Source organism: Corylus avellana, chromosome 4 (assembly GCF_965113065.1).
Source record: "Corylus avellana chromosome 4, dhCorAvel1.hap1.2, whole genome shotgun sequence".
Classification (NCBI taxonomy): domain Eukaryota; kingdom Viridiplantae; phylum Streptophyta; class Magnoliopsida; order Fagales; family Betulaceae; genus Corylus; species Corylus avellana.
Window position 1 is genome coordinate 4,165,671 of NC_142493.1, and position 27,279 is coordinate 4,192,949.

General features: G+C 37.6%; 2 protein-coding genes across 2 annotated transcripts; one reads left to right on the top strand and one right to left on the bottom strand.

Annotated features, from left to right (window-relative positions):
* Positions 1 to 11,641, bottom strand: LOC132177873 (putative serine carboxypeptidase-like 52). Its single transcript, XM_088515471.1, has 11 exons — positions 11,361 to 11,641; positions 11,031 to 11,176; positions 9,659 to 9,736; positions 4,627 to 4,749; positions 4,361 to 4,466; positions 2,884 to 2,970; positions 2,586 to 2,750; positions 2,418 to 2,489; positions 763 to 884; positions 542 to 659; positions 1 to 84 (listed from the first exon to the last, which is right to left on the bottom strand). Exons 5-11 carry the CDS (start codon positions 4,430 to 4,432, stop codon positions 1 to 3), a joined length of 720 nt encoding a protein of 239 aa, XP_088371597.1. The 5' UTR covers positions 4,433 to 4,466; positions 4,627 to 4,749; positions 9,659 to 9,736; positions 11,031 to 11,176; positions 11,361 to 11,641.
* Positions 11,642 to 19,016: 7,375 nt separating this feature from the next.
* On the top strand, positions 19,017 to 22,571 carry LOC148586164 (uncharacterized). Its single transcript, XM_088515473.1, has one exon. It carries the CDS (start codon positions 19,017 to 19,019, stop codon positions 22,569 to 22,571), a length of 3,555 nt encoding a protein of 1,184 aa, XP_088371599.1.
* Positions 22,572 to 27,279: the final 4,708 nt, after the last annotated feature.

The window sequence follows — 27,279 nt, forward strand, 5'->3', positions numbered from 1 at the left end:
TCATAGAGGGTAGTGGGCAAACCACCTATCCGCCATGGCAAAACATTGTTTAGGCTTGTACTCCGGAGCTGTGTGATCCCCTCCCTACAACCACAATCACAATATAAAAGGAAAGCTTAACTTTTATTCTTCCTCAATAACCCAAAAACTAAAAAACAAAGAAGAAAAATAATTAGACGTCTTTTTCGTGCCTTGACCGTAGCATAAGTCATACTATATTGATTCTCCTCGAAGTCCAGTGTGTACCCGTTAAAATGATAAGAGTAGTTTTAACTAAGATAATCGGGAAATTTTATTTCGACAAAGTCTTCATTTAAATTGGGTCGGAGAATTCTTTTTTTAATTCAAGTTACTAAATTGACATTTGTCTTTATAGTACGTGATTTTCACATACTCTAAAGATCTGTTAATTTAATAGACTGAATTGAAGAAATAAATTTTCTCTGAACTGATTTAGAAGAAAACTTTATTGCATGGGGAAAAAGATTAAAATTTGAGAATAGAGGCTAAAAGATGTACTAGTTTTGCAAATTTTAGATACCAACCCGGCAACTTGACCATCCACGAGCCATGGCTCCCAAACATCATTGAGAGTCATGTTGAGGGATCTTATCCATTCTAGGGTGCCCAAAAACGGAACAAGCAGGTCGTGGTCTCCACTGTGAGGAGAGAAACAAAATATAAGGCAAATCTACCATTGAATTGTAGCTCTCAATGTGGGTTCCATAGATTCAATGGTGAATTTACAAATAATGTTATCACCTGTAAATCAACGATCGATAACCTGTGATCTTGGTGAAATTTCGATGATAATCAACGGTACTGGTAACATCATATGTGTAGGACATGCTCTCATTACATCTTACCCAGTTCTTTATTGTTCCCTGTTGGTCATCATATATAAGATTCTTATGAAGTGATTATTTTATAATTAAAAAAAAATGGATTTAATTTGTTAACTAGAAATTAAGTATAATAGTAAGGAAAATTATATCTAAAATCCTTAGGTAAACGCGCTTTTATTAAAAACTTCCTGGGTATTTTTTTTTTGAAAATTTAGTCATTGGGTCACTCGAAACTACTAGAAAACTCCCTACCGTCAATTTTTGTTAACTTCCGTTAGTCTATTCAAAACTCACCGTTTTATTTTATTAAAATATTATTTTTTTATTAATTTAATTTTAAAAATTCAATCTTTCAAAAAAAAAAAAAAAAAAAAAATTTGAGGGGTGGCCAGGGGTGGCAGTACCACCCTTGGCCACCCCTTTTTTTTATATACATTTTTGGGTTAAGGACATTTCCTCAAAATTCCTGAATAGCATGTTCTATCTTATAATTTTTTTTTTTCCTGGAAATCATAAATGAATCTTTTTCCCTCAGAACTTTCACGTTCGTTCTTCCTCTCACCCTACTTCTTTGTTATTTAACTCCAGAATGGGAAGAAGCTTTGAAGGACAACAAGGAAAGCTAAAACAGAGACGAGTTGAACTTATAGAATTTCCAAGAGTGTATTTGAGGCAATTTCAAGAAACAAAGATTTTCACATCCTCTCTCTCTCTCTCACACACAGAACAACTGGTTTCGAAAAACAATTGAAAGAATCGCAAGAAGAATAGAAGAAAATGAACTGAAGACTGCCCTTGATGTTCTCTTCCTAAAGTTGTTATTACAAACATCAAAATTGAGAGGCTAAAACTCTCTTTCAAGTAACACCCAGAAAAATAAGAGATGTGTATGACAGTTTACCTCCTTAAAAGAGTGAACGTCACTTCCCCAAAGCCAAGCATCACAACCTGCATCTCTGGCACCCCATATATCATTCCTGCGGTCATCCCCTATATGTACAGCATCCTCGGGCTTCACTCCCAATAAATCGCAAGCTTTTAGAAATATTGGATTTGGCTTCTCTGCTTCGACCTGTTAAGGGCGGAAGGGAAGGGTGGGGAAATGATTAGGTGTAGCCAAAGCTATATATAGTACAGGAAAACAGAACCTTCATAAGAAATGACCGTCACTAGATTGCCAAGACAACTATATATATGATGATGATGATGATCACGCGAATCCTAAATTAAATTCAAGCTAAAACGTGCAAGGGGTGGCCTGGGGTGGCTTACGGATACCCCATAGGGGTTGGGGGGGTGGCACCGCCACCCCTGACCACCCTTCAATTTTTTTTATTTATTTTTTTTAAGATTGAATTTTTTAAATTAAATTAATAAAAAATAATATTTTAATCAGATAAAACGGTGAGTTTTGAGTAGACTAACGGAAGTTAACAAAAATTGACAGTAAGGAGTTTTCTAGTAGTTTCGAGTGACCCAAGGACTAAATTTTCAAAAAAAAATACCCAGGGAGTTTTTAAAAAAAGCGCGTTTACCTAAGAATTTTAGATATAATTTCCCTAATAGTAATACCTTCCGGATGTGAAGAGCTTTTTGTACATTTGCATCGTTACACCAAAGGTGAGAGAGAACGTAAGTATAAACCTACAAAAGAAATAATTAAATAAAATTAGCAAATTAAGCAATTAAGCAAGAGAAAGAGAGAAAATAAAATAAAAAATAAATAAAAAATTGGCTTACCCGGCACCATAAGGCAGGAGGTTGAGACCATGAATGAGGCATATGAATCAACATAGGATTTTGTTCAAGAAATGCTTGAATATTCCATCTTATTCCATCTGATTTTCGGGTAATTAAAGGACAATGGGGTTCCAAAATGTTGGGGGGATTGAGTTTTTCGATGCACTACAATTACAGATTTAATAGTGATTTTTATTTTATATTTTTTTTAAAAAAATGGATGAAAGATTAGAAAAATAGCATTTATCATAAATTAAAATGAAGATTGAAAGTAAATGTTATTGGGTATTCTTCTCACCCTCGTCACAGCTTCAAGATCTTTCAAACATTCTACATTTTCTGGATCTACAACCACGTACTCACCGTCACAGCTTCTTCTGACTGCCTGGAAATTACAATAAAATTAAATTAGTCCCCACAAATTGACAAATTATTTACAGATAATTTTTCAAACAATCATTTCCTTTCAAATGATAGCCGGACCTTAGGGACAGAGTCAGCTTTGAATTTGGGGGAATCAGGGCAAAATTTTTTTTGAGAAGGGACCAATTGACAAAAAAATACCTTAAATTATTATTTTTCTTATAATTCAGAGGACCAGGGCCATTGCCTGTCCCCCTTAAATACATCTCAGTATCCTGTGTTAGTGTTTCACATTAAAATGGACGAAAATTTGTGCATGTTACTAATTACTTGTGTAAAGTTTTTTATTTGAATTATCCAAATTATCCTTAAAAAAAAAAACAGAGGTCGAGATCGAGGGTGGTCCAACCCTAACGAATTATCCAAATTATATATATATATTATTGTAATTTTTTTATTTAAAGGACAAATGCGACATTCTACTTCCTAAAATTGGGATATTTTGGATATTTTAAATAAATAAAAAAAATTGTACATGCCAGTCACATGCAACATTTTCTAACAATTTTAACGTTAAACCCTAATGGGAGGTGTTGACCGCGCGCAAGAAAATGGTAGTTGAAGGGAGTTCAGTGTCACAAACGGTAATTTAGAGTAAGTGCAAATTTATAGGGTGTATGTATAAACGAGAAAGTAAAGAATCCACTAAACTCTCTCAAGCTATACCCAAAAAAAAAAAGACTACAGCCCCGTAGATCATCAAACTTTAAACGATAATATTAATTGGGTAGTTCTAACAAAAAAAAAAAAAAAAATTAATGTAGTCAACCATAAATTTTTATCGATAGGGGCCAAAACATAAATTAGCTAGACATATACTAAAAAAATTCAGGTATATATATACCTAAAAAAATAAAAATCATGGGGTCATTTTTTGAGGATTTACTTGATAGAGTTCATCAGATATAAGTGCCATGCCACGAGCATATTCTACTTTTGCATTGACATCGCCACATTTATCTGTTACTGGGTTGCCAAGCAAGTACCCCTGTTTTCAATTTATAAAGGCAGGGTTTACTCTCAAACGAATAAAAATTAATAAATTTAATTATTTAATTTAATATTCAATCAAGAACTAGCTCAAGTTGCGTAATAAAAATGTTTACACTGAGCTTTATTAACGGCGAGCATCCGACGCTGTTACCTGCAAGAAAAAAAACATACATGAAAAATCAAATTGACCTTTGGGAGTTGAAATTTAAAAGGGAACTACCTTAGAAAAGAGTAATGCTATCAAATAACGTGATGAATTTTAAGTGATTTTTTACATGTATAGAAGAAAGAAAAGAAAACCATTTAAAACATGTTATGTTAGTGGATGTGAAGAGTAGTAGCACTCGCTCATAAATTACCATTATGTATTTCTTGAACAATAATCGGAACGATGATGCCGGAATATGAATCACCACCAACGTATAGCACATTCGACATGAATTCTGGGTGAATATCCTTTAACCACTGTATCAATCAGCACATATAGAAAGATGAGCAGCTCTTGGAATAAATTCCATTAATATATATATAATCTTTATAAAGAATTATTATTATTATGATCATGTGCTTTAAGTTCATATGAGAATGGTAAAAGTCTCATTATTTTTATAGAATTTTCACTCACCTTCCTCAAGAATTCATAGGTTTGTGCTGCAGATGTTAGATCTGTGATATTGTAACCTTGGGAGCTTGTTGCATATGAGAATCCCGAGCCAACGGGAGCATCTAAAAATATTATACTAGCAACCTGGAAATTATCACCATTGTTTGATAACAAAGAGTAAACAAACAATCCTCCCTAGTAACCATTTTCTCGCATTTTCTAAGTAAACAAACAAGTCTTTACAATCAAAATATATTGACGCCTTGACGGAAGCATCTGTGGCCTTTTTGCCTCGGTAATTGTTTTATGCAGCTCTTAAAAAAGACTAGGATTCAACCCTTTTTTTTTAGTTGGTGTTTTGATTTTTTGTAGCCCTTTCTCAATTTGATTATATATATACTATCCCTTCAATCATCATATATATATATATATATATATATATATATATATATATATATATATATATATATATATTGTTGGGTTTTGAATTGCCAAATTCAGTGACAAAATACATTCATCTGCAATCCAGTCAGCAGTGCATACACGAGGTGTTGTGTCAAGAGAAGGCCTACAAGATGTGGTTAAGCTTAACCAATCATAATAGAAAACCTATATGATATGGTTAAGTTTAATTAAATCGGAATTCTTTAATTAGAGTTAAAATAGGATTTGATTAAATTTCGTATCCTGCACATGTATCAGTATTCAGACCATAACTTTCGGCTCAAGAATCGGATTGAGGTGAAACCAGCGGCATTGGAAAGCTAACACAAAATTCTACAAATCTTTGTGAAATAAGATTTTCAAAATTCGAAAGTTAGCTATGCCAAAATCATCTCGCAAGATAAGGAAGAAAATTTGGATGAATCCTATTCCAACTAGAACTAGTTTTTCTTCCCATTTCAACTAGTACTAGGTTTTCTTGTAGTCTATATATAGAGAGCTGTTATGCACGAAATTGTAAGGAATTCCACATAAGAATTCCATGTGCTAAGAGAGCGTTTAAGATATTGAGTGTTAGGGTTAGTCTCTCTTAGAGTTAAAGGTTGTGTCTTCATCACAAATCATATACAACCGAAGTCTACCGGAGTTCCGGTAAAGGAGATCAAGTAGAAGAATTGTGCCAGATGTTCTGGAAAGGGCTACTGCGGTAGAAGTCAAGTGGGTCGCTTGTCGTGTACAAGGAAGAGTAAATTGCAAAGGTTTTGTAATTCTTCTTGTATTCCTTATTCTTCTTATAGTGGATTGATTTCCTGGGTTTGGCTGCCCCGGAGAGGTTTTACATTTAGAGAGTTCTCTAAATGGTTTCCTCTTCGTAACCAAATATCTGTGTTCTTGATTTTCATTACATATCTGTATTTGGTTGATTATTGATTGTTAGGTTAGATCTGTTTTTCTGGATATTTTCTGTAAAACTCCTAGACGTGTGAATAGGTGTCGTTTGGAGTCGTTTTAGATTTTTCAATTGGTATCAGAGCGGGTTCACTTTGTTTGGATTAAATTCCTGAGTGAGATCCTTGACTCCTTTGCTATGAATACTCCTCAATCCCTTAGCATGGATTCTGATGAGGAGATTGACCTTCAGATGGCCTATAACAAGCTCTTTAAGAAATTTGTTAAATTAACTCATCATCATCAAATTTCCCTTAAAAAGCTTAATGATGTTGAGCATGAGAAAGAGTCTTTGGTTATTAATTTGTCTAAATCACATGCCTTAATTGACTCTTTGAAATCTGAAAATACTATGCTTATTGATAAATTGGGTGCCTCTACTTCACATGCTTCTAATTCTGAAAGAAAAACTTTGTTTGTTAAGCATGTGAAAGTTGAAGAAGTCAAAGCCAATATAGCTTGCTTGGATAAGGGCAAAACTTCTTGTATGAATACTTGTGTGAAGCCCGAATTCAAGGCTCTTTCAAGGAAACAAACTCATGCAAAGTTTGTTCCTACATGCCATCATTGTGGGATTATTGGTCATATTAGACCAAATTGTTCTAAGTTGAAATCCCAAAGACCTTGGAATAAAAAGGCTGCTCCTAAGAAAGAAAAAGGTGGTGTAGAGTCATGTTTGTCTAGATCTAAGTATATGTATATCCCTCCTCATATGAGACAAGTTTCTCCGAAATTTGTCCCTACCTACCATCATTGTAGAAAAGTTGGTCATATTCGACCTAACTGTTTTAAGTTGAGACCTCGTGAGCATAAGAGTGAGAATTCATATTCTAGGAAAGGTTTTGAGGGACTATGCATAATGATGAAGGGAGTGTTATCTAGGTTAGATGAGTTTGACAAGAGTCACAAATCTGTACCTAGGGTTAAGAAGGTTTGGGTTAGGAAGGTCGATACCATTCACCCTTTGAGGGGGAGTGGTGGTGAACTCACCTAAAGTAAGGTGGTCCATAACATGCTTAGGATTGGTTGTCTTGCATATTTCTTCATATCCTAAAGCATGTAGCATTCATTGCATTGCATTGCATTTATTTATTTATTTTTTGTTTGTTTTTTTTTAATTTCAGTTTTGCATATATATGCATTGCATTAATTTTGTGCATTTTATTTAAAAAAAAAAAAAAATCAAAAAGACAAAAATATAGTTTTTAGGTTGTCTCCTTATTTTTGTCATATGCATTTTGATAGTCCATAAATTTCTCATGTATACTTCATGGATCCAATTCCTTATATCTCAAAATGTGCTTACTATACATGGGATGAATATTTATTAATGGACTGATTGTTTTTTTTTGGCCTAAGCTTATGCTCCTATGGTACATTTTACCTATGCTTGAACTCTTGTGCACATTTAAGCTTAAATTGAGTATGAATTTGGCCTTAAGGGTGAGTTATGTTAGGCAACCATATGAAGAAGATTGACTAGTTGTGTCTATCAAATTGACCAAATGCTAGTTGAACCTAGGACCTAAAAATTCCAGCATTCCTCTAATTTGGTTTAAGCACTAAATGATTAAAGACACATTCTCAAAGAAAAAAAATAGTGAAACAAGAAAACATATGAATATATTCCAAAAGGAATCTATTTCACTATGTCTTATTTGTGCTCAACTTGTCCCTATAGAAATAGTCGTGACCATTTTCATTGTGGAAAGAGACGGTCACTACCGGACAATGTTTGAGTATGTGCTACTACTACATGGGAAGTGTATTGGATGAGGGTGACACGGCCCTAGCAAGGTTTGACTTTTGTTTAGATATACATGTCAATCTTCCCATGAGGTAATTTAAGTTTTTACTTGCTAGCCTATCCCATTACCGTATAAGTTCTTAAACTTACTTGATGGTTAGCTTTCACACACAACACACAAGCATGGGTCGAGTGGAACATGTTGCTTTGCTTGTGTTGAAAAAACTTTTGTTTCATATTTTTTTATTCTCATGTATATTTTGGACATTTTGAGATATTACCAGATAATCATTGCTTAATACATGAGTCTTTTATGTTTTATCATGTGAGTGTATTTGACATAACAAGTCTTATATTGAAAAAAAAAAAAAAAAAAAAAAAAAAAAAAAAAAAAAATTCTGACTTTTTTCTTCATTTTTTTTATGTCATTCACTAAGGGGGAGAATTGTTTTTTATCATGCTCTTGCATTTCACTCATTATACATTCATATTTTTTATTTTGTTTATGTTTCTCTGACTTTCATTGGGCTTATTGGTATTTTACTGCCCTTTGTCCATTCATGACAAAAAGGGGGAGAGAAAGTTTTAGAGAGTGCAGATTGGGAATAGATAGAACACCATAGATGATTTTGATTTTGATTTTGATATACTTGTTGCATCTATGAATGATATTTGTTTTGTGTTTTAACTGATTTGGTGAGCTATTCATGATTATATTCTATTCAAATCTGTTATATTATTGGTACATTGGGTATTTCTATTCCACATACGTTTAATATGTTTTGTGAGTGTTTCAGGAAACAGGAGTTATCTATTCAGATATAACTTGTAATTTTTGTCACAGAATTGTCAAAGGGGGAGTTTGTTGGGTTTTGAATTGCCAAATTCAGTGACAAAATACATTCATCTGCAATCCAGTCAGCAGTGCATACACGAGGTGTTGTGTCAAGAGAAGACCTACAAGATGTGGTTAAGCTTAACCAATCATAATAGAAAACCTATATGATATGGTTAAGTTTAATTAAATCGGAATTCTTTAATTAGAGTTAAAATAGGATTTGATTAAATTTCGTATCCTGCACATGTATCAGTATTCAGACCATAACTTTCGGCTCAAGAATCGGATTGAGGTGAAACCAGCGGCATTGGAAAGCTAACACAAAATTCTACAAATCTTTGTGAAATAAGATTTTCAAAATTCGAAAGTTAGCTATGCCAAAATCATCTCGCAAGATAAGGAAGAAAATTTGGATGAATCCTATTCCAACTAGAACTAGTTTTTCTTCCCATTTCAACTAGTACTAGGTTTTCTTGTAGTCTATATATAGAGAGCTGTTATGCACGAAATTGTAAGGAATTCCACATAAGAATTCCATGTGCTAAGAGAGCGTTTAAGATATTGAGTGTTAGGGTTAGTCTCTCTTAGAATTAAAGGTTGTGTCTTCATCACAAATCATATACAACCGAAGTCTACCGGAGTTCCGGTAAAGGAGATCAAGTAGAAGAATTGTGCCAGATGTTCTGGAAAGGGCTACTGCGGTAGAAGTCAAGTGGGTCGCTTGTCGTGTACAAGGAAGAGTAAATTGCAAAGGTTTTGTAATTCTTCTTGTATTCCTTATTCTTCTTATAGTGGATTGATTTCCTGGGTTTGGCTGCCCCGGAGAGGTTTTACATTTAGAGAGTTCTCTAAATGGTTTCCTCTTCGTAACCAAATATCTGTGTTCTTGATTTTCATTACATATCTGTATTTGGTTGATTATTGATTGTTAGGTTAGATCTGTTTTTCTGGATATTTTCTGTAAAACTCCTAGACGTGTGAATAGGTGTCGTTTGGAGTCGTTTTAGATTTTTCATATATATATATATATAATGATTGAAGGGATAGATAGAAGGGTATGATGAGTGATGACATACCTTTGTCCATGAATATGGGTTCAACAAAAATGTTGGTAGATTTCCATCGAAATCTTCATAATTAAAATGACAATGGACCTACATTAAAGTGCAAAGTAATCAAATTAAGGCGTTGGAACCACAAAAAAAAAAAAAAAAAAAAAAAAAAAATCCTAAATTTGTATATGTGATAAATATTAACTAAAGAAACAACAAGTTCACTTAACATTTCTGACCGATATAAGAAAGAAACGGTCCGTTTGGCAATGGACTTGTTGAAGTTTCACTTTTTTTTTTTTTTTTTTCAATTTTTCAATATTTTTATTTTTTATTACTATTCAAATAAAAAATTTACTATAAAACAAAATTTTTTTACTTTTTCATTAAAAAAATTTAAAATTTCTATATATATATACACAAAAGCATTCACGCAAACATGATCTATATATCTTAGGTGAGAAACGGTCCAAATCTTTATTTCCATAATGGTATATAATGATTGTGGTTTTTTTTTTTTTTCTTAGTCAATAATTGAGATTTGAAACCGCACATAAATTGTCAATTTTTGTTGGACTGGGTCTTTGTTCATTTCATTTGAAAATCAATTAGTGTATAGTGAGGGAGGCATTCAAAATCGCACAATGTAATGCATGTTTTAAGAGTCGTCCACGTGAGCAGAGCGGTACTATTGCTCCTCAACAATCCCTCCCTCAACGTAACACTCTTGCGAGTTGAATCCATGACTCTGATACCATTTGTTGGATCAGACCTTTGACTATTTCATCTGAAAACCAATTGAATGCCCTTATAAATTTCTCAATAAGACAAAAATATCCATATAAATTAAAAAAAAAAGATTTAAAAAAAACAAAAAATTTTAATTTAAAAATAATATTTTTTAAACTAAAATTTTTAATTTTTAATTTTTTTTTAAAACGGAATTTTTTTTTTTTTAAAAAAAAAAACTATTTTTTATTTTACTAAACAAAATTTTTTTATTTTTTTTAAACGTAAATTTTTATTTAAAAAATTATTAAAAAAATGAAAGTTTTCAAATTTTATATAAAAAAATCTAAATTTTTTTAATTTTTTTCTTATAAAATGGATTTTTTATAAAAATAAAAAATAAAAAATTGGCCACCGTTTGGATTTTTTGTGTGTTAGTTTTAGGTTTTTTTAGAAATTTTAGTATTTTTATTTTTATTTTACTGAACGTAATTTCGTCATTGATGAACATTGATAATTTTTGGTAGTTTTGGTGGTAGTTTGAGGGGTAGTGAACTTTCCCCATAAATTTAACTGACAAATTTTTCTTCTTAATTCATTTTTAAACTGTAATTAGGATTTAGGCCCAACATTTTTCAAAGCAAAAGAAAAGGGTTGGAAAGTCTACCAATTTCGTAAAGGAGTCCGGTGAGAGAAGAACAACCAGGGCCTCCTGTGAGCCAGAGCAAGAGAGGGTCCTTCTTTGGGTTCCCCTCGGATTCAATGAAGTAGTAAAACAGTTGCACATCGTCGGCATCCCCCACGCCCACATATCTGAGAATTTACACACAAAATATGGCCGTCACTGTCACTTTTCTGGTTGGGAAATCAAATCCCTGTCACTATTCTGGTTTCTGGTTTAAGGCTGTCCAAAAACTGCTTTTGCTCTTTGTTTGTTTGTTGGTTTTACAGATATGTCTTTTCATCCAAAAAAGAAAGAAAGAAAAAGATGACTTACCCAGTTTCAAGTTTGAAAGGAAGTTTTCCGGGAACGCCCGGTAGGGTCTCGACGATTGACTGGGACTTGACGGTGCCCAATGCTGCAAACACCACTAACACAAGCAGCCAAAGCAAAGTGATGAAATTGTTTGTGCTTAACATACTTCTCAACTCTTGTTGATTTGCTGCCATCTCTGAAAACCCTCTATCCACTATGTACGAATTCAAAAATGGATCGATTCTTTGGCGTTCTGCTCAATCTGTGTCGACAATATCTATATAGGGCTAAGATTATCTGTTATGGAGAGTGACTTTTTACAGTCTTTAAACGAGACCATAACATATTTAAGATGATATGACGTTACTCTATTTCAAAGCTTACGTATATGGGTTTGAGTCCAACTATGTTATGTTAATCACTCAAACTTGTGACATCTTTTGAATACGGGATGGGTATATTTAACAATCGCCCCTTACACATGAGTACATCATCACATTGTTATACATACCCTCAACAAAAGCTTTTATCAATCTTATGGATCATTTTCAGGATTATTTGTGTGCTATGTGAATTTGAATCCTAATCTACCTTGCACCTTTGTCGTCAAAGATCTTTTTCTGTGCATGTGCTACTCTATCATCAGCTCTAATGCAACTTTGTTAGGGAGAATAACACTATGGAAAGTCTTTTAGGAAGACCATAATATAGTATGTTAGGATACTATATTCAACCCAAAGCTTAAGTCTATAAATATGTGCCCAACTTCTATATTAACCACTCAAACTTGTGACATCTTTTCAATATAAGGTTCCTTATGTTTCAACGTAAAATAATTTTTTCGAAAATGTTTTCCGTACTTTCAAGTGTTTGGTGCGACATAAAATAATAGTCAACAAAAAATATTTTCAGTTTGAGCAAACAAGCCTCTTTAATTTTTGAAAAATGGTTTTCATTTTGAAAACTGTAAACCATTTTCCAAATTTGATTACTTTATTCTCAAATCGACAGACCCAACTAGGACGTTGTTGGGACTTTGTTGAGACTTGACCGAGACACTACCGGGACCATGGTAGGACTTGACTGGGACCCTGCTAGGACACCATCAGGGCCTAGTTAGGACACCGTGTGACTTGACCGGAAAATCGCTTGGACCCGGTCGGGACCTGCCGAGACTTGACCGAGACACCACAGGGACCTGACTAGGACACTATCGAGACTCTATTAGGACACTGCCGAGAATCGATTGAGACACCGATGGGACCCAGTTAAGACATGGTCGAAACCCACTGAGACCTAACCGGGACACCTCTAGGACCCGATTAGGACACTACCGGAACTTGACCGAAACATCGATGGGACCCGGTTAGGACTTGGCCGGGACCTACCAAGACTCGATCGGAACACTAGGGCCGGCAATTTTGACACGACCCGCGAACCCGACACGAACACGACACGAAAAAACAGGTATTGGGTTTGGGCTAATCGGGTTCGGGTCGTAATCGGGTCTACTCGATTAAGACTCGAAAATTTCGTGTCTGACGGGTCGACCCGCTAGACATGATTACTGTGCGGGTCTGGCGGGTCGACCCGTCAGACCCGCACAGTTCCGGGTCTGGCGGGTTGGCGGGTCGACCCGCCAGACCCAGATTTTTTTTTTTTTTTTTTTTTTTTTTCTGCCTTGCGACCCGCCAGACCCGGAATTTTTTTTTTTTTTTCCTCTCTTTTTTTCTGCCTTGCGGACTCACGTTTTTTCTCTTTTTTTTTTTTTTTTTTGCCTTGCGGACTCCTCACGTTTACTAACTTATAGACTTTAAGACCTTTTTTTTTTTTTTTTTTTTTTTTAAGTACAGACTTTAAGAAATTAAGACTTACTTTACCATTTTCAGCATTTGGGGACAAGGAAGCCTGCTTCAAGAAATAAGTTAATACATAATTACCAACAAAAGAGAAAGCTAACAAGAAAACTGTGATTTTCATTGTTTAAATTAATTTTTTAACACTTTTGTTCCATGTGGGACTAAATAATAAGTGGACTATTTTAATAAATGAACTTACTTGTTTTAACTTTTAACTTTTAACTTTTAAGTTTAGGTGAAATTATGAGTTTAGTAATTTCTTTTGGAGTACAATTTCTCAATTACAATTACTTTCCAATATATATATATTTTTTCTTATCCTTTATTAAAGCCTTTAATCTCTTGGAACTCAATTTTTTGCATTGACTATATTGATGTATTATTGTATTAGTATTATTATTACAATTTTGAATTTTTTTATTTTTGTATTTTGAATATCTTTTTTTTTAATTTTGTAGTTTAGGGTAATCGGGTCGTGTCGGGTTGTGTCTATCCGATTAGACCCAGTTATTTTAAACGGGTCGTGTCGGGTTACCCGGCTATTTTCGTGTCATAATCGTGTCAAACCCGATTACCCGTTTAGATAAACGGGTCGTGTCTGGATATAGGCTAATCGTGTAACGGGTACCCGCGGGTCGTAATCGGGTCGTGTCAGGTACCCATTTTGCCACCCCTAATCGTGACTCGGTTAGGACACCGCCAGGACTTGGTCGAGACCCCCCGAGACACGACTAGAACACTAATGGGACTCAATTAGGACCTCGTCAGGACTTGACCGGACACCGCCAAGATCACCGGGACCCTCGAAGGACCCGTTTAGGACACCATTGGGACCTGGTTAGGACACCGCTGAGACTTGGTCTAGACCTAACATGACCCTTCTTGGACCCGTTTGGGACTCATCTGAACGAGAGATTTTGGTAATTTAAAGTTTAATATGATTATATATAGAAAAAATTGTGATTTTTCGTATACACCAAATATTGAAAAATATTTTCCAAAAAAATATTTTTCAAAATAATATTGTCCACTTAAACATTTTTCAGTCAATTATTTTGATGTGTAACACATGCATACTTAACGGTCTCCAACCCTTCAAATACCATGTTATTGGTAGGTGAAAACTAAAACATGTGGTCCAAAAAAAGATGGATAGATGAGGGGATCAGGATCCTAGATGAGGAGGTTTGTCCAAAAAATGAGACCCCATATTTTATTGCTTGCGCCACCAAAGAGTCACGCGCGTGAATTGAATTCTCAACTAAACGTCAAAGAGCCGTTCGGATCGATGGATATACCAAACTTCCTTTATCATTATAATTGAAATACTTCCGACTTTTTTTCTTCCTTTGCTTTTTAGTTTTCTCTTCGTGCCCCCATTTCCTTTCTTTTCTCTGCAATAAAATAATGCTAAGGTCCAAAAGCTACAATTACATAGTTATCTCTTAGCTAATCTTATTGTATTGAGTTATTTTTTACGCATTATAGATAGAGTTAAATACTTTAATCGTTAACTACGAGTGTTATGCCCTGACATAGGCTACACATATTGACAAACAAAACAAACCTTGCTAAATTGTTAGCGTGCGTGCTTTATTGTTTTGGTTTAAACATGTGATTACGTAAAAGCAAATGCCACTTATTAATGATGTTGATTGATATTTTTCTTAAGCACATTATGCTCATTGTTATGCAATGTTTTGTTGTTTTTCCCTTTCTCTTTCTGGTTTCAATTGTTTATCAAAATAAAAAATTCACATCCAAGTTCATGTTTTTCGCTTAACTTGTGCACAAATTCCTATCAAATTACATGAAAAATAAATTATATGAATTGCATAAAATAAAACAATTTTAAGGTGTCTCATTTAATTTCACCAATGCTCAATTTCTTGTTTTTGAATTTGTCACCAAAGAAGAGCAGTTGGATACGGGCCATAGGGCCTAAGATATCACTAATGAAGGGGGGAAAGAGTAATTAAAACCATTCAATAATCCCATGTAGGCCTATACAGCGGGACGGGTAAAAATAGGCCTGCCTCTGCCATTCACCCGCCCGCACGGGTTTGTTGGCAAATAGCCCAACTCATAATAAGAGCGGATGGATGGCCCTACCCGCTATCCACCCGCGAATAGCGGGCTTAGGGGTAGGCGGGGGCAGATTATCTGCCTTTGTCTACCTCTTATACTAATAATATATTATAGAAAAAAATTTAAAAAAATTATAACAAAAGGACATCATTTTAATTCAAGAAATGACGCCATTTCATTTAGGGAAAGTTTATACTGGAACCTTCCTTTCATTTCCATTCATTTGAACAAACCCTAAACACAATCCCCTATTCCCCAGGGGTGCAAAGGCGGGCGGTTTCTAACCGCTAACCGTTATAACCGCCAACTGCCTAACCGCCTAACTGTCTAACCGCATTAACCGCTAACCGCCTAACCGCTATAACCGCCTAGCGGTTAGCGGTTAGCGGTTATTGGGTCTACTAACCGTAACCGGTAACCGCTAACCGCCTTTTTATATAATATATTTTTATAATTATAATTATAAAAATATTTATAGATATAACATAATCACTTGATCATTAAATCACAATTTTTTTTAAAAATAATTAAATCACAATTTGAGTATTAATATATTATCACTATAATTTATATGATTATATCACATGAGATTGATCATTAAATCATTTGATTATATAATAACAAATTATACATATATAATATGACATAACTCATAAGTATACCAATTCATACTAATACAACAATTAAATATCTAAAGACTTATTTCCAATGTATGTTATAAACTTATAAGTCTATATATGTTATAAGTCTATATAAGTCCACATATGTATATGAATAATATAAATGTATAATATCAATACTTAATCATATGATTTAATGACAATTCAAATACTTTATTCAAGACTTCAAGTGAATCATATTATTAATGTACAATGATGATATGATTCGTATAATATCAAATTAAGTAATTGACATTGGATTAAACAATGACCAATGTGTTACTTATAAACACAATTTAAGTATTAATGTATTATCATTATAATTTTAGTAATTTATATATTATCACTATAATTGAAATGATTATATCACATGATGACTTGATCATTAAATCATATGATTGTATAATAATAAATAATACATATATAATATGACATAACTCATAAGTCATAAGTCTACAAGTTAATCATATGATTAATGTACAATGATAATCACAATTGATTCAATTGAATTAAACAATATATTACTTATAACTACAAGTCTACAATTTAATTAAAGCATTATTAGATGCTTTAAGAATTTAGGATTTAGGAGTTTGAACATTACCATTTACCATTAGATATTAAGTTCAATTCAAAGAAAAAAGATTATAAGTAAATATAATAAGAATTTAAATAATTAATCATATGAATCATATGATATAATTTAATGAGACTATATAATTATATAATATCAAATTAAGTAATTGACATTATATTTAACAATGTGTTACTTATAATCACAATTGAAGTATTAATGTATTTTTTGAACATTTTTTAGAAAAAGAAATTTAACCATTTTTTGAACTTATTTTATATGCTTTGTATTGAACTTTTTTTTATATATTTTTTTATATGTTGTGACAGTTGTCTGGATTCTGAACTTTTTTTTGTATGTTGTGTTGAATTTTTTTTTTTTTTTTTTTTTAAAAAAAAGTTAACTGGTTATGATTTAATATTTAAGGAAATTTTTTTAAAGTACAAGTAAATGTAAATTTTGGGTCAAATATTTTTGATTTTTCAATATGGGCTCTTTTTATAGCAATTGGGCCCAAGAAGATATTAAAAATACAAGAAAAAAAAAATGAGGGTAAAAAAAAGCCAAAAAAAATAAGCCCAAAAAGCCCTAAAGAGAGCCCAAAAAGCCCAAAAAAAGAGCCAAATTTTAAAAAAGCGGTTAGCGGGCGGTTATCTATTTAGCTAACCGCTAACCGGCGGTTAACCGCTAACCGCTAACCGCTAGGCGGTTAGCGGTTGCGGTTAGTGAAATCTACTAACCGCCTTTGCACCCCTACTATTCCCTTTCTTGCCGCCTAAGTCTCTTGCCAAAAATAAGCACCAGGAAAAGAATACAAGTTTCAAGATGCTGCATAAAAATTGTTGGGTCAAATTTTGGCTTACTTGGGCCCAGTTCTGATCCATCGGCCCATCCCTCATATTCAGTCATTTTTACTATTTAAAACAAACTCATGTTCGGTAAAGCAGCCTTATTTAATTGGGTTATTGATACTCGGCCGTCAAGCTCGGTCAACCGAGCTTAAGGCAGGTACCGAGCATTACTCTTAGAAATATTAGAATGTCAGAGATAAATATCTTGTTTTAGTATATTGTCAAAACATGGATACTCGGTAAATCCACGGTGTTAGATGAACAGGAACAATTCGATGCCTATAAAAGGGGGATCCCCTCTCATTATTTCGGTAACTTCTTTTCACCCTCTGAAGCTGAACACTTTGCTTATCCTTTCTTTGATCTATGATCTTCAAGTTCATTTTTCCCTTAAAAACTGTGACTAACTTAGGCATCGGAGCTTCCTCTGGCCGGACAACGCCGGCAGCCTTGATCCTTTTTTCTTATTTCTTATTTTTCAGCTCAGCGCTCGGTCATCAACTATTGTGCTGACCCCTTTCCACGTCGTCATTCGGAAAACTGCTTCAACAGTTTGGCGCTGTCTGTGGGAACGATATTTTATCGGTTCTTACTAAATCTCATATATTCCGATATGGTGAACACACCTCCACACTCTGGCACATCTCCTCATATCATCCCAAACATTCAAACAGATATACCCGGAACCTCACATGATCCAAATCCACAAACAGCTATCATGGTGAATTTTATGAAGCAAATAGCCGAGTTTGTTGAGGCTATGAGGAAGCAAAATGAAGAGATCATCTCTAGGCTACCTCCTAGAGAAGACTCGGCACAGAAGAGAAGACGAGAAGAGTCTCACAGGAGCCTACCACCATCAGCCCGACGTCAGTCAACCCAACCAGACACTGGAAGCTCAATACAAGGCAATTCTCATACTGTTCGGGCTAAAGCAAACACTAGTCGACAAGAGCTTGCCAAGCATTCACAATCGGTTGGCAGGTCACGCCATGGCAAGTCCAGCCATGCCAAAACCCACCACGGTAACTCTCAGTGTAGCCATTCCCGCCATGTTCGGTCGTATCTTGATAAACCTGCAGAGACTGCTGTGCACAAAGACGTTAAAGATCTTCAGCAGAAGTTTGAAAAGATGGCTTTTTTAATTGAAAATGGAGAAAATTGGTCTGCTACTGAAGACATAATGCAATACACCAACTTGCCTTTTACCGACCGAGTGATGAGGTTCCCCATGCCCGGTAATTTTAAGGTTCCTCGAGTCGGCGAATATGATAGAAGTGGAGATCCCTCCGACCATATGGAGAGTTTCCGAGCTCATATCATCCTTCATGAAACTCCTGATGAAATTGCTTGTCGAGCCTTCCCTTTAACTTTAAAGGGAGTCGCAAAGGAATGGTTCGGAAGTTTGAGCCCTAAATCGGTTGACGGCTTTGATTATCTTGGGCAACAGTTCCTGGGTCAGTTTCTTGCCACTAGAAGAAGGAAGAAGAACCCGGCATATCTATTTCTCTCTCATGCAGGGAAAAGACGAATCCTTGAAAGAATATTTGTCGCGGTTTAATCGGGAGAAGCTGACAGTGGAGAGTACTGACGAGCAAACCGTTCTTTCAGCATTGATGCATGGTATACAAACCGAAGGGCCTCTGATGGCCGAGTTGTCAAAAAGGCCAAAAACAGGGACTTTGCGACAGTTCAACAGCAAGGCCAAGGAATTCATCAACCAAGAAGAAACTATCTCGGCATTGTTGAAATCTAAAGCTGCAGAGAGTAAGTTTGCTGCTGATCCGGTTATGACAAAACCGAGAGTTATAATCGAGAAGAAGAAAAAAGACAGTCAAAATCCTAACATTCAGGATAAGAAGGCCGGTCTTTTGCCTCATCCAAACCAGCATCAACAATATGTGGGATGGACGCCCTTGAATACAACTGTTTATAGGGTGTTCGTGGAAGTTAAGAAGGACCCGAGTTTTCGATGGCCAGGAAGGATGAAGTCCCTTCCCCAGCACCGCAGTACTCAGAAGTTTTGCGAGTATCATAACGATCATGGGCATCAGACCGAGGATTGTATCAGTCTTCGGTTTGAGATTGAAAAATTTCTGAGAAATGGGAAGTTACTGAATTTCTTGGCTGAGGAAAACAATAAAGGAAAGAATGTTCAGGATTTACAGGGACAACATTCGGGTCAGGGTAACGACCGATCACGTAATCAGAGGCAAAGGCAAGATGGGCTAAGGATTACGCAGAATCAGCAGCAGAATCCTCAGAATCAAGCTATTATTGGCGAAATTCACACCATCTTAGGAGGTCTGGCTGGCGGAGGAGAATCAAGCTCGGCAAGGAAGGCTTACGCCAAGCAAGCTAGAATGGAAGAAATCTTCACACTGGAAAAACCCTCCAAAATTCAGAAGAAGGAACCGAGTGTTCTAACATTCTCGGAGGAAGATGCAAAAGAGGTTTCGATGCCACATGATGATGCTTTGGTGATCATTCTAACTGTAGCTAACCATGCCATTCACCGAGTCTTGATAGACAATGGAAGCTCGGCTGATATTATTTATTGGACAGTTGTTCAACAATTGGGTATTGGCCGAGAAAAGTTGAAGCCTTTCTTGTCACCATTGATAGGATTTGCAGGCGAGCATGTCCAACCCATTGGGTTGATTTCTCTTCCGGTTACAGCAGGAACTGCTCATAGACAATCTACTATCATGGTGGATTTCTTGGTCATTGACCGATCATCGGCTTACAATATGATCATTGGTCGCCCGGCTTTGAATCAACTGAGGGCGGTCACTTCGACCTATCACTTGAAAATGAAGTTTCCAACCATTGAAGGGGTCGGAGAGGTTAAGGGAGACCGAGTTGTTGCTAGAAGGTGTTACAATACATCTTTGAAGAAGTGCCTAGAGTCAGCATTATTAACGATCGGTAGTTTGGCTGATGAGCGAAAGATGCAGTTGAGGAAGGAGCCAGCCGAGCCATTGATTGATATACCTATAGCTGAAGGAAAGGTTGTCAAGATTGGTTCGCAGCTGACTCCTGGAATTAAAGAAGCCTTTGTTCGGTTTCTTCAGCAGAACCTTGAAGTTTTTGCATGGTCTTCTAAAGACATGCCGGGGATTGACCCCAAGGATATTGTTCATCACTTGAACATTGATCCAAAGGTCAAACCAGTAAAGCAGAAGCGAAGGAAGTTTGCCCCTGATAGAAACATGGCGATATCCGAGGAAGTGGGCAAACTACTGAAGGCGCAGTTCATCGAAGAGGCACTTTACCCTGATTGGCTATCCAACGTGGTAATGGTCAAGAAGTCCTCGGGGAAGTGGAGAATGTGCGTAGATTTTACCAATCTCAACAAAGCTTGTCCGAAGGATAGCTTTTCATTACCCCATATTAGCTCCTTAGTTGATGCAACAGTAGGGTATGAGTTGCTGAGCTTCATGGATGCCTTTTCAGGTTATAATCAGATTTTCATGCATCCATCTGATCAAGAGAAAACAACCTTCATTACTGACCGAGGCTTGTATTGCTACAAGGTCATGCCATTCGGTCTGAAGAATGCCGGTGCAACTTACCAAAGGCTAGTAAACCGGATGTTTCAAGAACAGATTGGTAAGAATATGGAGGTTTATGTTGATGACATGCTGGTTAAGAGCAAGCTGCAGATGAACCATGTTACCGACTTGCAGGAGGTATTCAAAACATTGGAACGTTTTAAGATGAAGTTGAACCCTACAAAGTGTGCATTCGGAGTTTCATCTGGGAAGTTCCTCGGTTATATGGTGTCTAGCCGAGGGATTGAGGCTAATCCAGAGAAGATCCAGGCGGTATTGGATATGCAATCTCCGAAGAATGTGAAGCAAGTACAGCAGTTGACAGGAAGAATCGCAGCCTTGAATAGATTCATCTCTCGGTCAACAGATAAGTGCCTTCCATTTTTTAAGATTTTACGCAAGGCTTTCGAATGGTCTGAAGAGTGCGAACAGGTGTTCGAACAGCTTAAAAGGTATCTGGTTAGTCCACCTCTCCTCAGCCGAGCTGTTCTTGGTGAAACATTGTATCTATACTTGGCAGTATCACCGATTGCTGTCTGTGCGGCCTTGATCCGGGAGGAAGAAGGAATTCAAAAGCCAGTCTACTTCATCAGTCGAGCGCTGCATGGCGCCGAGGAAAGATACGTACAGATGGAGAAACTCGCTTTCGCCTTAGTAATTGCCTCCAGAAAGCTCCGACCGTACTTCCAAGCTCATACAATCAATGTCCTGACCGAGTATCCGTTAAAGAAAGTACTTCGGAAGCTGGATTTGTCTGGTCAGCTGGTCAACTGGGCAATCGAAATTAGTGAATTCGACATTCATTGTGTCCCACGTAATGCTGTCAAAAGTCAAGCCTTAGCAGACTTTGTGGTAGAATTCACTAAGATTCAGGACCAGGAAGATTGGCCGAAAAAGAGCACATGGGTAATTTATGTGGATGGTTCGTCTACCAAGAGAAATGGCGGAGCCGGGGTCGTAATAATTACGCCGGATGGAAGAGAGTTAAAGAGCTCATTGAGGTTAGAATTCAAAACTATCAACAACAAAGCCGAGTATGAAGCTGTAATAGCTGGGCTCGGTTTAGCTCAAGAGCTAGAAGCAGAATTGGTGGAAGTTCAGAGTGATTCACAAGTTATAGTTGGCCATATTCGTGGCGAGTTTGAGGCTAAAGGCACCAAAATGAAACTCTACTTGTCCAAAATTCAGGGTATGCAGAAGTCTTTCAAGAAGTTTTGCATTGTTAAAATCCCAAGGGAAGAAAACGAAAAGGCCGACCATCTCGCCCGTTTGGGCTCTTCAACCGAGTGTAAGGTGGGAGAATCTGATCACATAATACAAGTTCAGGAACAGCCCTCCATTGCTGAGAAGGTTTTTATTCTAGCCATCGAGGTTATGCCTGCTTGGGCTGAGGAAATTGTTGGTTTTCTTGAAAGAGGAATTTTGCCGGGGGAAAGGAAAAAGGCTGTACAGTTAAAACGAAAGGCTGCTCGGTTCACACTGGTCAATGGAGCTCTTTTTAAGCAAGGTTTTATGTTACCACTCCTTAAATGTGTCTCAAAGGAAGAGGGTAATTATGTTTTTCAAGAGATTCATGAAGGAATCTGTGGCAGTCACTCGGGACCCCGCATCTTGGCTCACAAAGCAGTAAGAGCAGGATTCTTTTGACCGAGCATGAACTAGGATTCCATAAATATGGTCAAGACCTGTGATAACTGTCAGGGCTTTGCCAATGCTATCAAACAACCCCCAGAAGAATTGAGCTCGGTTTCATCACCATGGCCATTTTTACAATGGGGGGTGGATATAGTAGGGCCATTACCTACAGGGAAAGGAGGAGTTCGGTTCGTGGTGGTCGCTGTAGACTATTTCACCAAATGGGCAGAAGCCGAAGCTCTGGTGAATATTACCGCTAAAAACATCGAGAAATTTCTTTGGGGAAATGTTATTTGTCGATATGGGATTCCACATGCATTTGTCACTGACAATGGTAAGCAATTTGACTGTGAGTCCTCTCGAAGTTGGTGTGCCGGACTTGATGTTCGGCAATACTTCTCATCTCCGAGACATCCTCAAGCAAATGGACAGGTAGAAGCAACGAACAAAACCATATTCAAGATTCTAGAGAAGAAGCTCGGCCAGCATAAGGGTGAACGGTCAGAAAATCTTTCCGAAGTTCTATGGGCATACCGCACAACCAGAAGGACTCCAACCGAGGAGACTCCTTTCGCCTTAGACTACGGAATCGAGGCTGTCATCCCTGCCGAGGTCGGATCAGGAAGTTTTCGAGTGGACACATTCAACCCTGATTTCAACGATGAAGGTCTAAAATTACATTTGGACTTGCTGCAAGAAAAACAAGATCAGGCCCATGTTACAATGGCAGCATATCAACAAATGGTAGCTCGGTATTTCAACCGACGAGTGAAGCATCGAAGTTTCAAAGTCGGAGATTTGGTTTTGAAAAAAGTCACCTTGGCAACCAAAGATGCAACCGAGGGAAAGCTCGCACCAAATTGGGAAGGACCATACCAAGTGATCAAATGTGGCAAAGCAGGAGCTTACCACCTTGCAAACTCTGAAGGAAAACAACTCCAACGACCATGGAATGCTGAACATCTTAAGAAGTATTTTGTATAAAATTATAATTCTCAGAGCATCGCTTTTGTTATATTCTTTTTATAGTTAATCGAGATATATCAATGAAGGGTCCTCTGAGATTATAATCATGCAGAAATCTTAAGTATGTGGTAGACCACGCATTTGATGAAAAACTGCCCTAGAATTATCGAGCATCACTCGATTTGTTCTTTCCAAGGCATTTTCATTAAATCAAACGCAAATCTTTTATTAAAAAAAAAGAAAAGATTGAAGCTCGGTGAAACATTGCTGGAGAAATCACCGAGTTTTGCTCGGTCCAAATTTCGCTAAAGCACTTTCCCGAGGAGGAAGAATGTCTTAAGTATGCTGATCTCAATAACTAACAAAACTTGCGATTCTACGCTTCAGAAAATATAGCTGCACTAAGCACTTTTCCGAGGATCATCCTTTGGAAAGTATTTATAACACTTTCCAACCCTTTGGCGAGATATAGCCTGAGACTTTCCCGAGCGTAACACGGCGATACGTCGCTAAGGCGCTTTCCCAAGGAAGAGTTCGGAAATATAGCTGAACAAAGCGCTTTCCGAACTTAACCTTTATTCAAAGGTTCCTCAATGGAGAAATATAGCCAGAGAAGTTCCCGAACGTATTTCGGTAAGCTTCACTAAGGCACTTTCCCGATGATGAAGTGCATATATCTCTACAACTACAAAATCCACCGAGCATTAAGCCTTCATACCGAGCATATTCCTCGAACGAGCATGTATATACCAAGCATTTTTCTTCAACAAACATGCACTTATCTTGGTTTAACATAATTCACTCACAAACAGTGCGTCCTCGGTTAAACATACAGCATATTGTGATATTAATTCAAGTTTTACACTCGGTTTAAAGTCTTTTACGCCTCGTTAAGATTCCCATCAGTATAAATTGCATTTATAAACTGTGGGAATCGGGGGGGTATACATAGTATGTTATATGTTATGTTTGCAAATATTCATGTGCAAGTTTAATATGAACCGAACAAAACACGCAAGTTTAATATGAACCGAACAAAACACGCAAGTTTAATATGAACCGAACAGAACAAACCGAACATAAGATTTTCTCATTGTGATTGTTAAAAATTTCTTTCATTTACAAAAGTTCGTATAAATTAGATACAAAAAGAGAGATGTTCTCTCTGTATTTACAGTTAGCAGACTTAAGAAGAGGCGCAATTCCATTCATCGTCAGATGCAACCACCGATTTCTCCGAGTCATTCTGAGCATCAGCACGCTCGGCCGTAGTAGAAGACTCTCCAACTTGACGCCGAGCGAATAGGTCAAAACCAAAAATTGAAATGCCTCTGCAGTCAGGCATTTGCTCTTTGCCAAGTATGGAGATTTTTGAAATGTCTTCTTCGGTGGGAGGAACATCTTCAGGTTTTATTGTGTTAAGTTCGACACCTTCGGGAGGATTCCTCGACCATCTTCGGAAAGTTTCAAAACCTGAGATGAAGCCCGTACCCTAACCGTCTCGGGCCCAGGAAGCGAAGGAGAGCTGCTTGTAGAAATTCTGAGCTTTGTTTTTGTATTTGAACACTTGTTCCTTCGCTCGCAGGAATTTCCCTTTAAGGCCCTTAGCCCTCTTAGCAGCAGCTTTGGCTTTCTTCTTATCTGACTTCCGTTTTTTCTCCAAAGCCAGAAGCTGCCCTTCGATGGCCATCACTCTCTCTTCGGCCACCTAGACTCTGGAGTTATGAAAGGCCGACTCTTTCTGAGCTACTTCCAGCTCTTCAGAAAGTCGTTTAACTCGACCCTCGGCGATACGATGTTGAAATGCGGCCTCAGCACGTTTCTTTTTATAAGAATTAACCTTGTTCCCCAAGGCCATGATGTCGAGAAGCAGCTGCCTGATTCGGGATCTCTCAGCAATCCCCAAGACTTCCTGCTTTCGAATTCTGGAGAGGTTCTGGGAGCACTGAGCCTCCCGGTCGGCCACTCTTCGCTCGGCCTCCTCATGTTTCCTTTGGGTGCCCTCAGGCTCCAAAGCCGAGAGTTCGTCGAGGCTTTTCTTCAGCAAGGTTGTTCCCTCCTCAAGGGTCGAGAAGTCAGCTTTTAGGCTGGCATGCATTGTTCGTTCCACAGCAAGCTCGGATTCCAACTGGCTCGACCGAGAAACAGCCTCGGCGCCTTGAGCTTTCAACTGAAGTATCTCAGCTTCGGCCTCTTCAAGTTTCCTTTTAGCACACTCAGCTTCCTGAGCTTGGTTCTCAGCAAATTTTTTGTAGTGAAGGTAATAGTTCATGCTGTTCATCGAACCCTACAAATGGAAAGAAATTTATTAGAACAAAAATGCTACCATCAGAAATCAGGTGTACGGGAATATGGTTACCTCAAGCTGATGGTACAGCATGTGCTCCATCACTTCCTTTGGGAGCTGAGTATTGACTTCCAACGGGCTGTTGCCCGGGATTGCACCGGATAGGAGAACGAAAGGGTTGGCCAGCCATTTGTCACTTAGTCGAGTGAGGGGCTCCCCGAACGACCAATGAATCGAGTCAGGTGCACGTTCTGCAGAGGAGCCCGATGCCCGCCACTATCCGACAGGGTTCTCCTCAAAGACGAACTTTGGAAGCTCAGAAGGACCCTCCATTGGCATGGTCGGCAGCCCACTCTCCGTTGGATGGGATGACTCCCCAGAATGTGGGAGTTCGCCGCTAACTGGGAACTTGAAGCCGACCTCTTCTTCAGCAGTTCCGCCAGTAGCTGCAGCAAATGCTGTGTCCATCTGCTCGTCATCTGTGGACACTTCAACTAGCCCTTCAGCAAAAGCTTGCTCAGCGACTGTTGATCCAATAGAAATTGGCGCTCGGTCAGCAACCCCGAAAACCGAGGGACCCGAAGCTGCCAATTCTTCGATGAAAGGTTGGCTATTTGCAACCTTGTCAGCCAAAGGCTCGGTTCGGTCAACATCAAGATGTTCGGAAGAACTTATTTGCACAACCTCGGCTGGAGTTGATGGATGAGCAAAGACCGAGGGAGGAGTTGCTTCCGGAGCCTCAGGGAGTAAAGCTTTAGCTTTAGCAGGTGCGCGAGGAAAAGTTGGAGGAGTTTGTTGTGAAGGAAGAGCATCTTGAGCCGATCTTTCCTGTCTATTTAGGAACTCCCTGACCCCTCCAAGGACATTGGAGTATGCCCTAATATGTGGGGCGATTGTTACAAACTCGAGGATTTTCGAATCAGATGCACCTCCGCTTCTTACTTCTTTAGATGCAGAAGCTGAGTATCCCGTCACCCTTTCTGGTGCGGGTTCAGTCTCAAGTTCAGCTGTCTGCGAGCTATCCTCGGCAGCCTTTGTTTTCCTCTTGATTCTCCCTTCCAGGGTCTTTATCCGTTTCCTGCTCTCTTTTGCAGAGGGAATGTGAAGGTCTTCAGGATCACCAGCAGTAGTCACTGAGACTCTTGCACTAGTCAGTAGCTTCACCGATTGTTTTTCGAGAGGAACATCTTCGGCTTTCCTCTTGCCTTTACCTTTGGAAGGCTCGGTGGTCTTCACAGTCTTCTTCCTCGATACTTTAGCAGTTGGTCTTCTCGGCACCTCGGCCATTGGGGCTCTCGGCGGAGGAGCTTCTACAGCTTCTACCAACCTTGGAGGTGCCGGGGTCCACAAGTACCGAGCTTTGTTCTCCTCGGTCATAACCGCATCATAATCCATTTCTAGTGGACTACGCTCGGCATGCCGAAGTATCTTACCGACATGCTTCTCTTCACTGTCGGTCAGGTTTGG

Bases quoted from the DNA above. Each gene is read 5' to 3' on its own strand.
- LOC148586164 (XM_088515473.1), top strand. From the start codon at position 19,017: ATGGCCGAGTTGTCAAAAAGGCCAAAAACAGGGACTTTGCGACAGTTC.
- LOC132177873 (XM_088515471.1), bottom strand. From the start codon at position 4,432: ATGTGCTATACGTTGGTGGTGATTCATATTCCGGCATCATCGTTCCGA. The intron at 2,490-2,585 runs GTAAGCCAATTT...TTTCTTTTGTAG, and splicing joins CTCCTGCCTTATGGTGCCGG to GTTTATACTTACGTTCTCTC. The intron at 85-541 runs GTATCTAAAATT...TTGTGGTTGTAG, and splicing joins ATGGTCAAGTTGCCGGGTTG to GGAGGGGATCACACAGCTCC.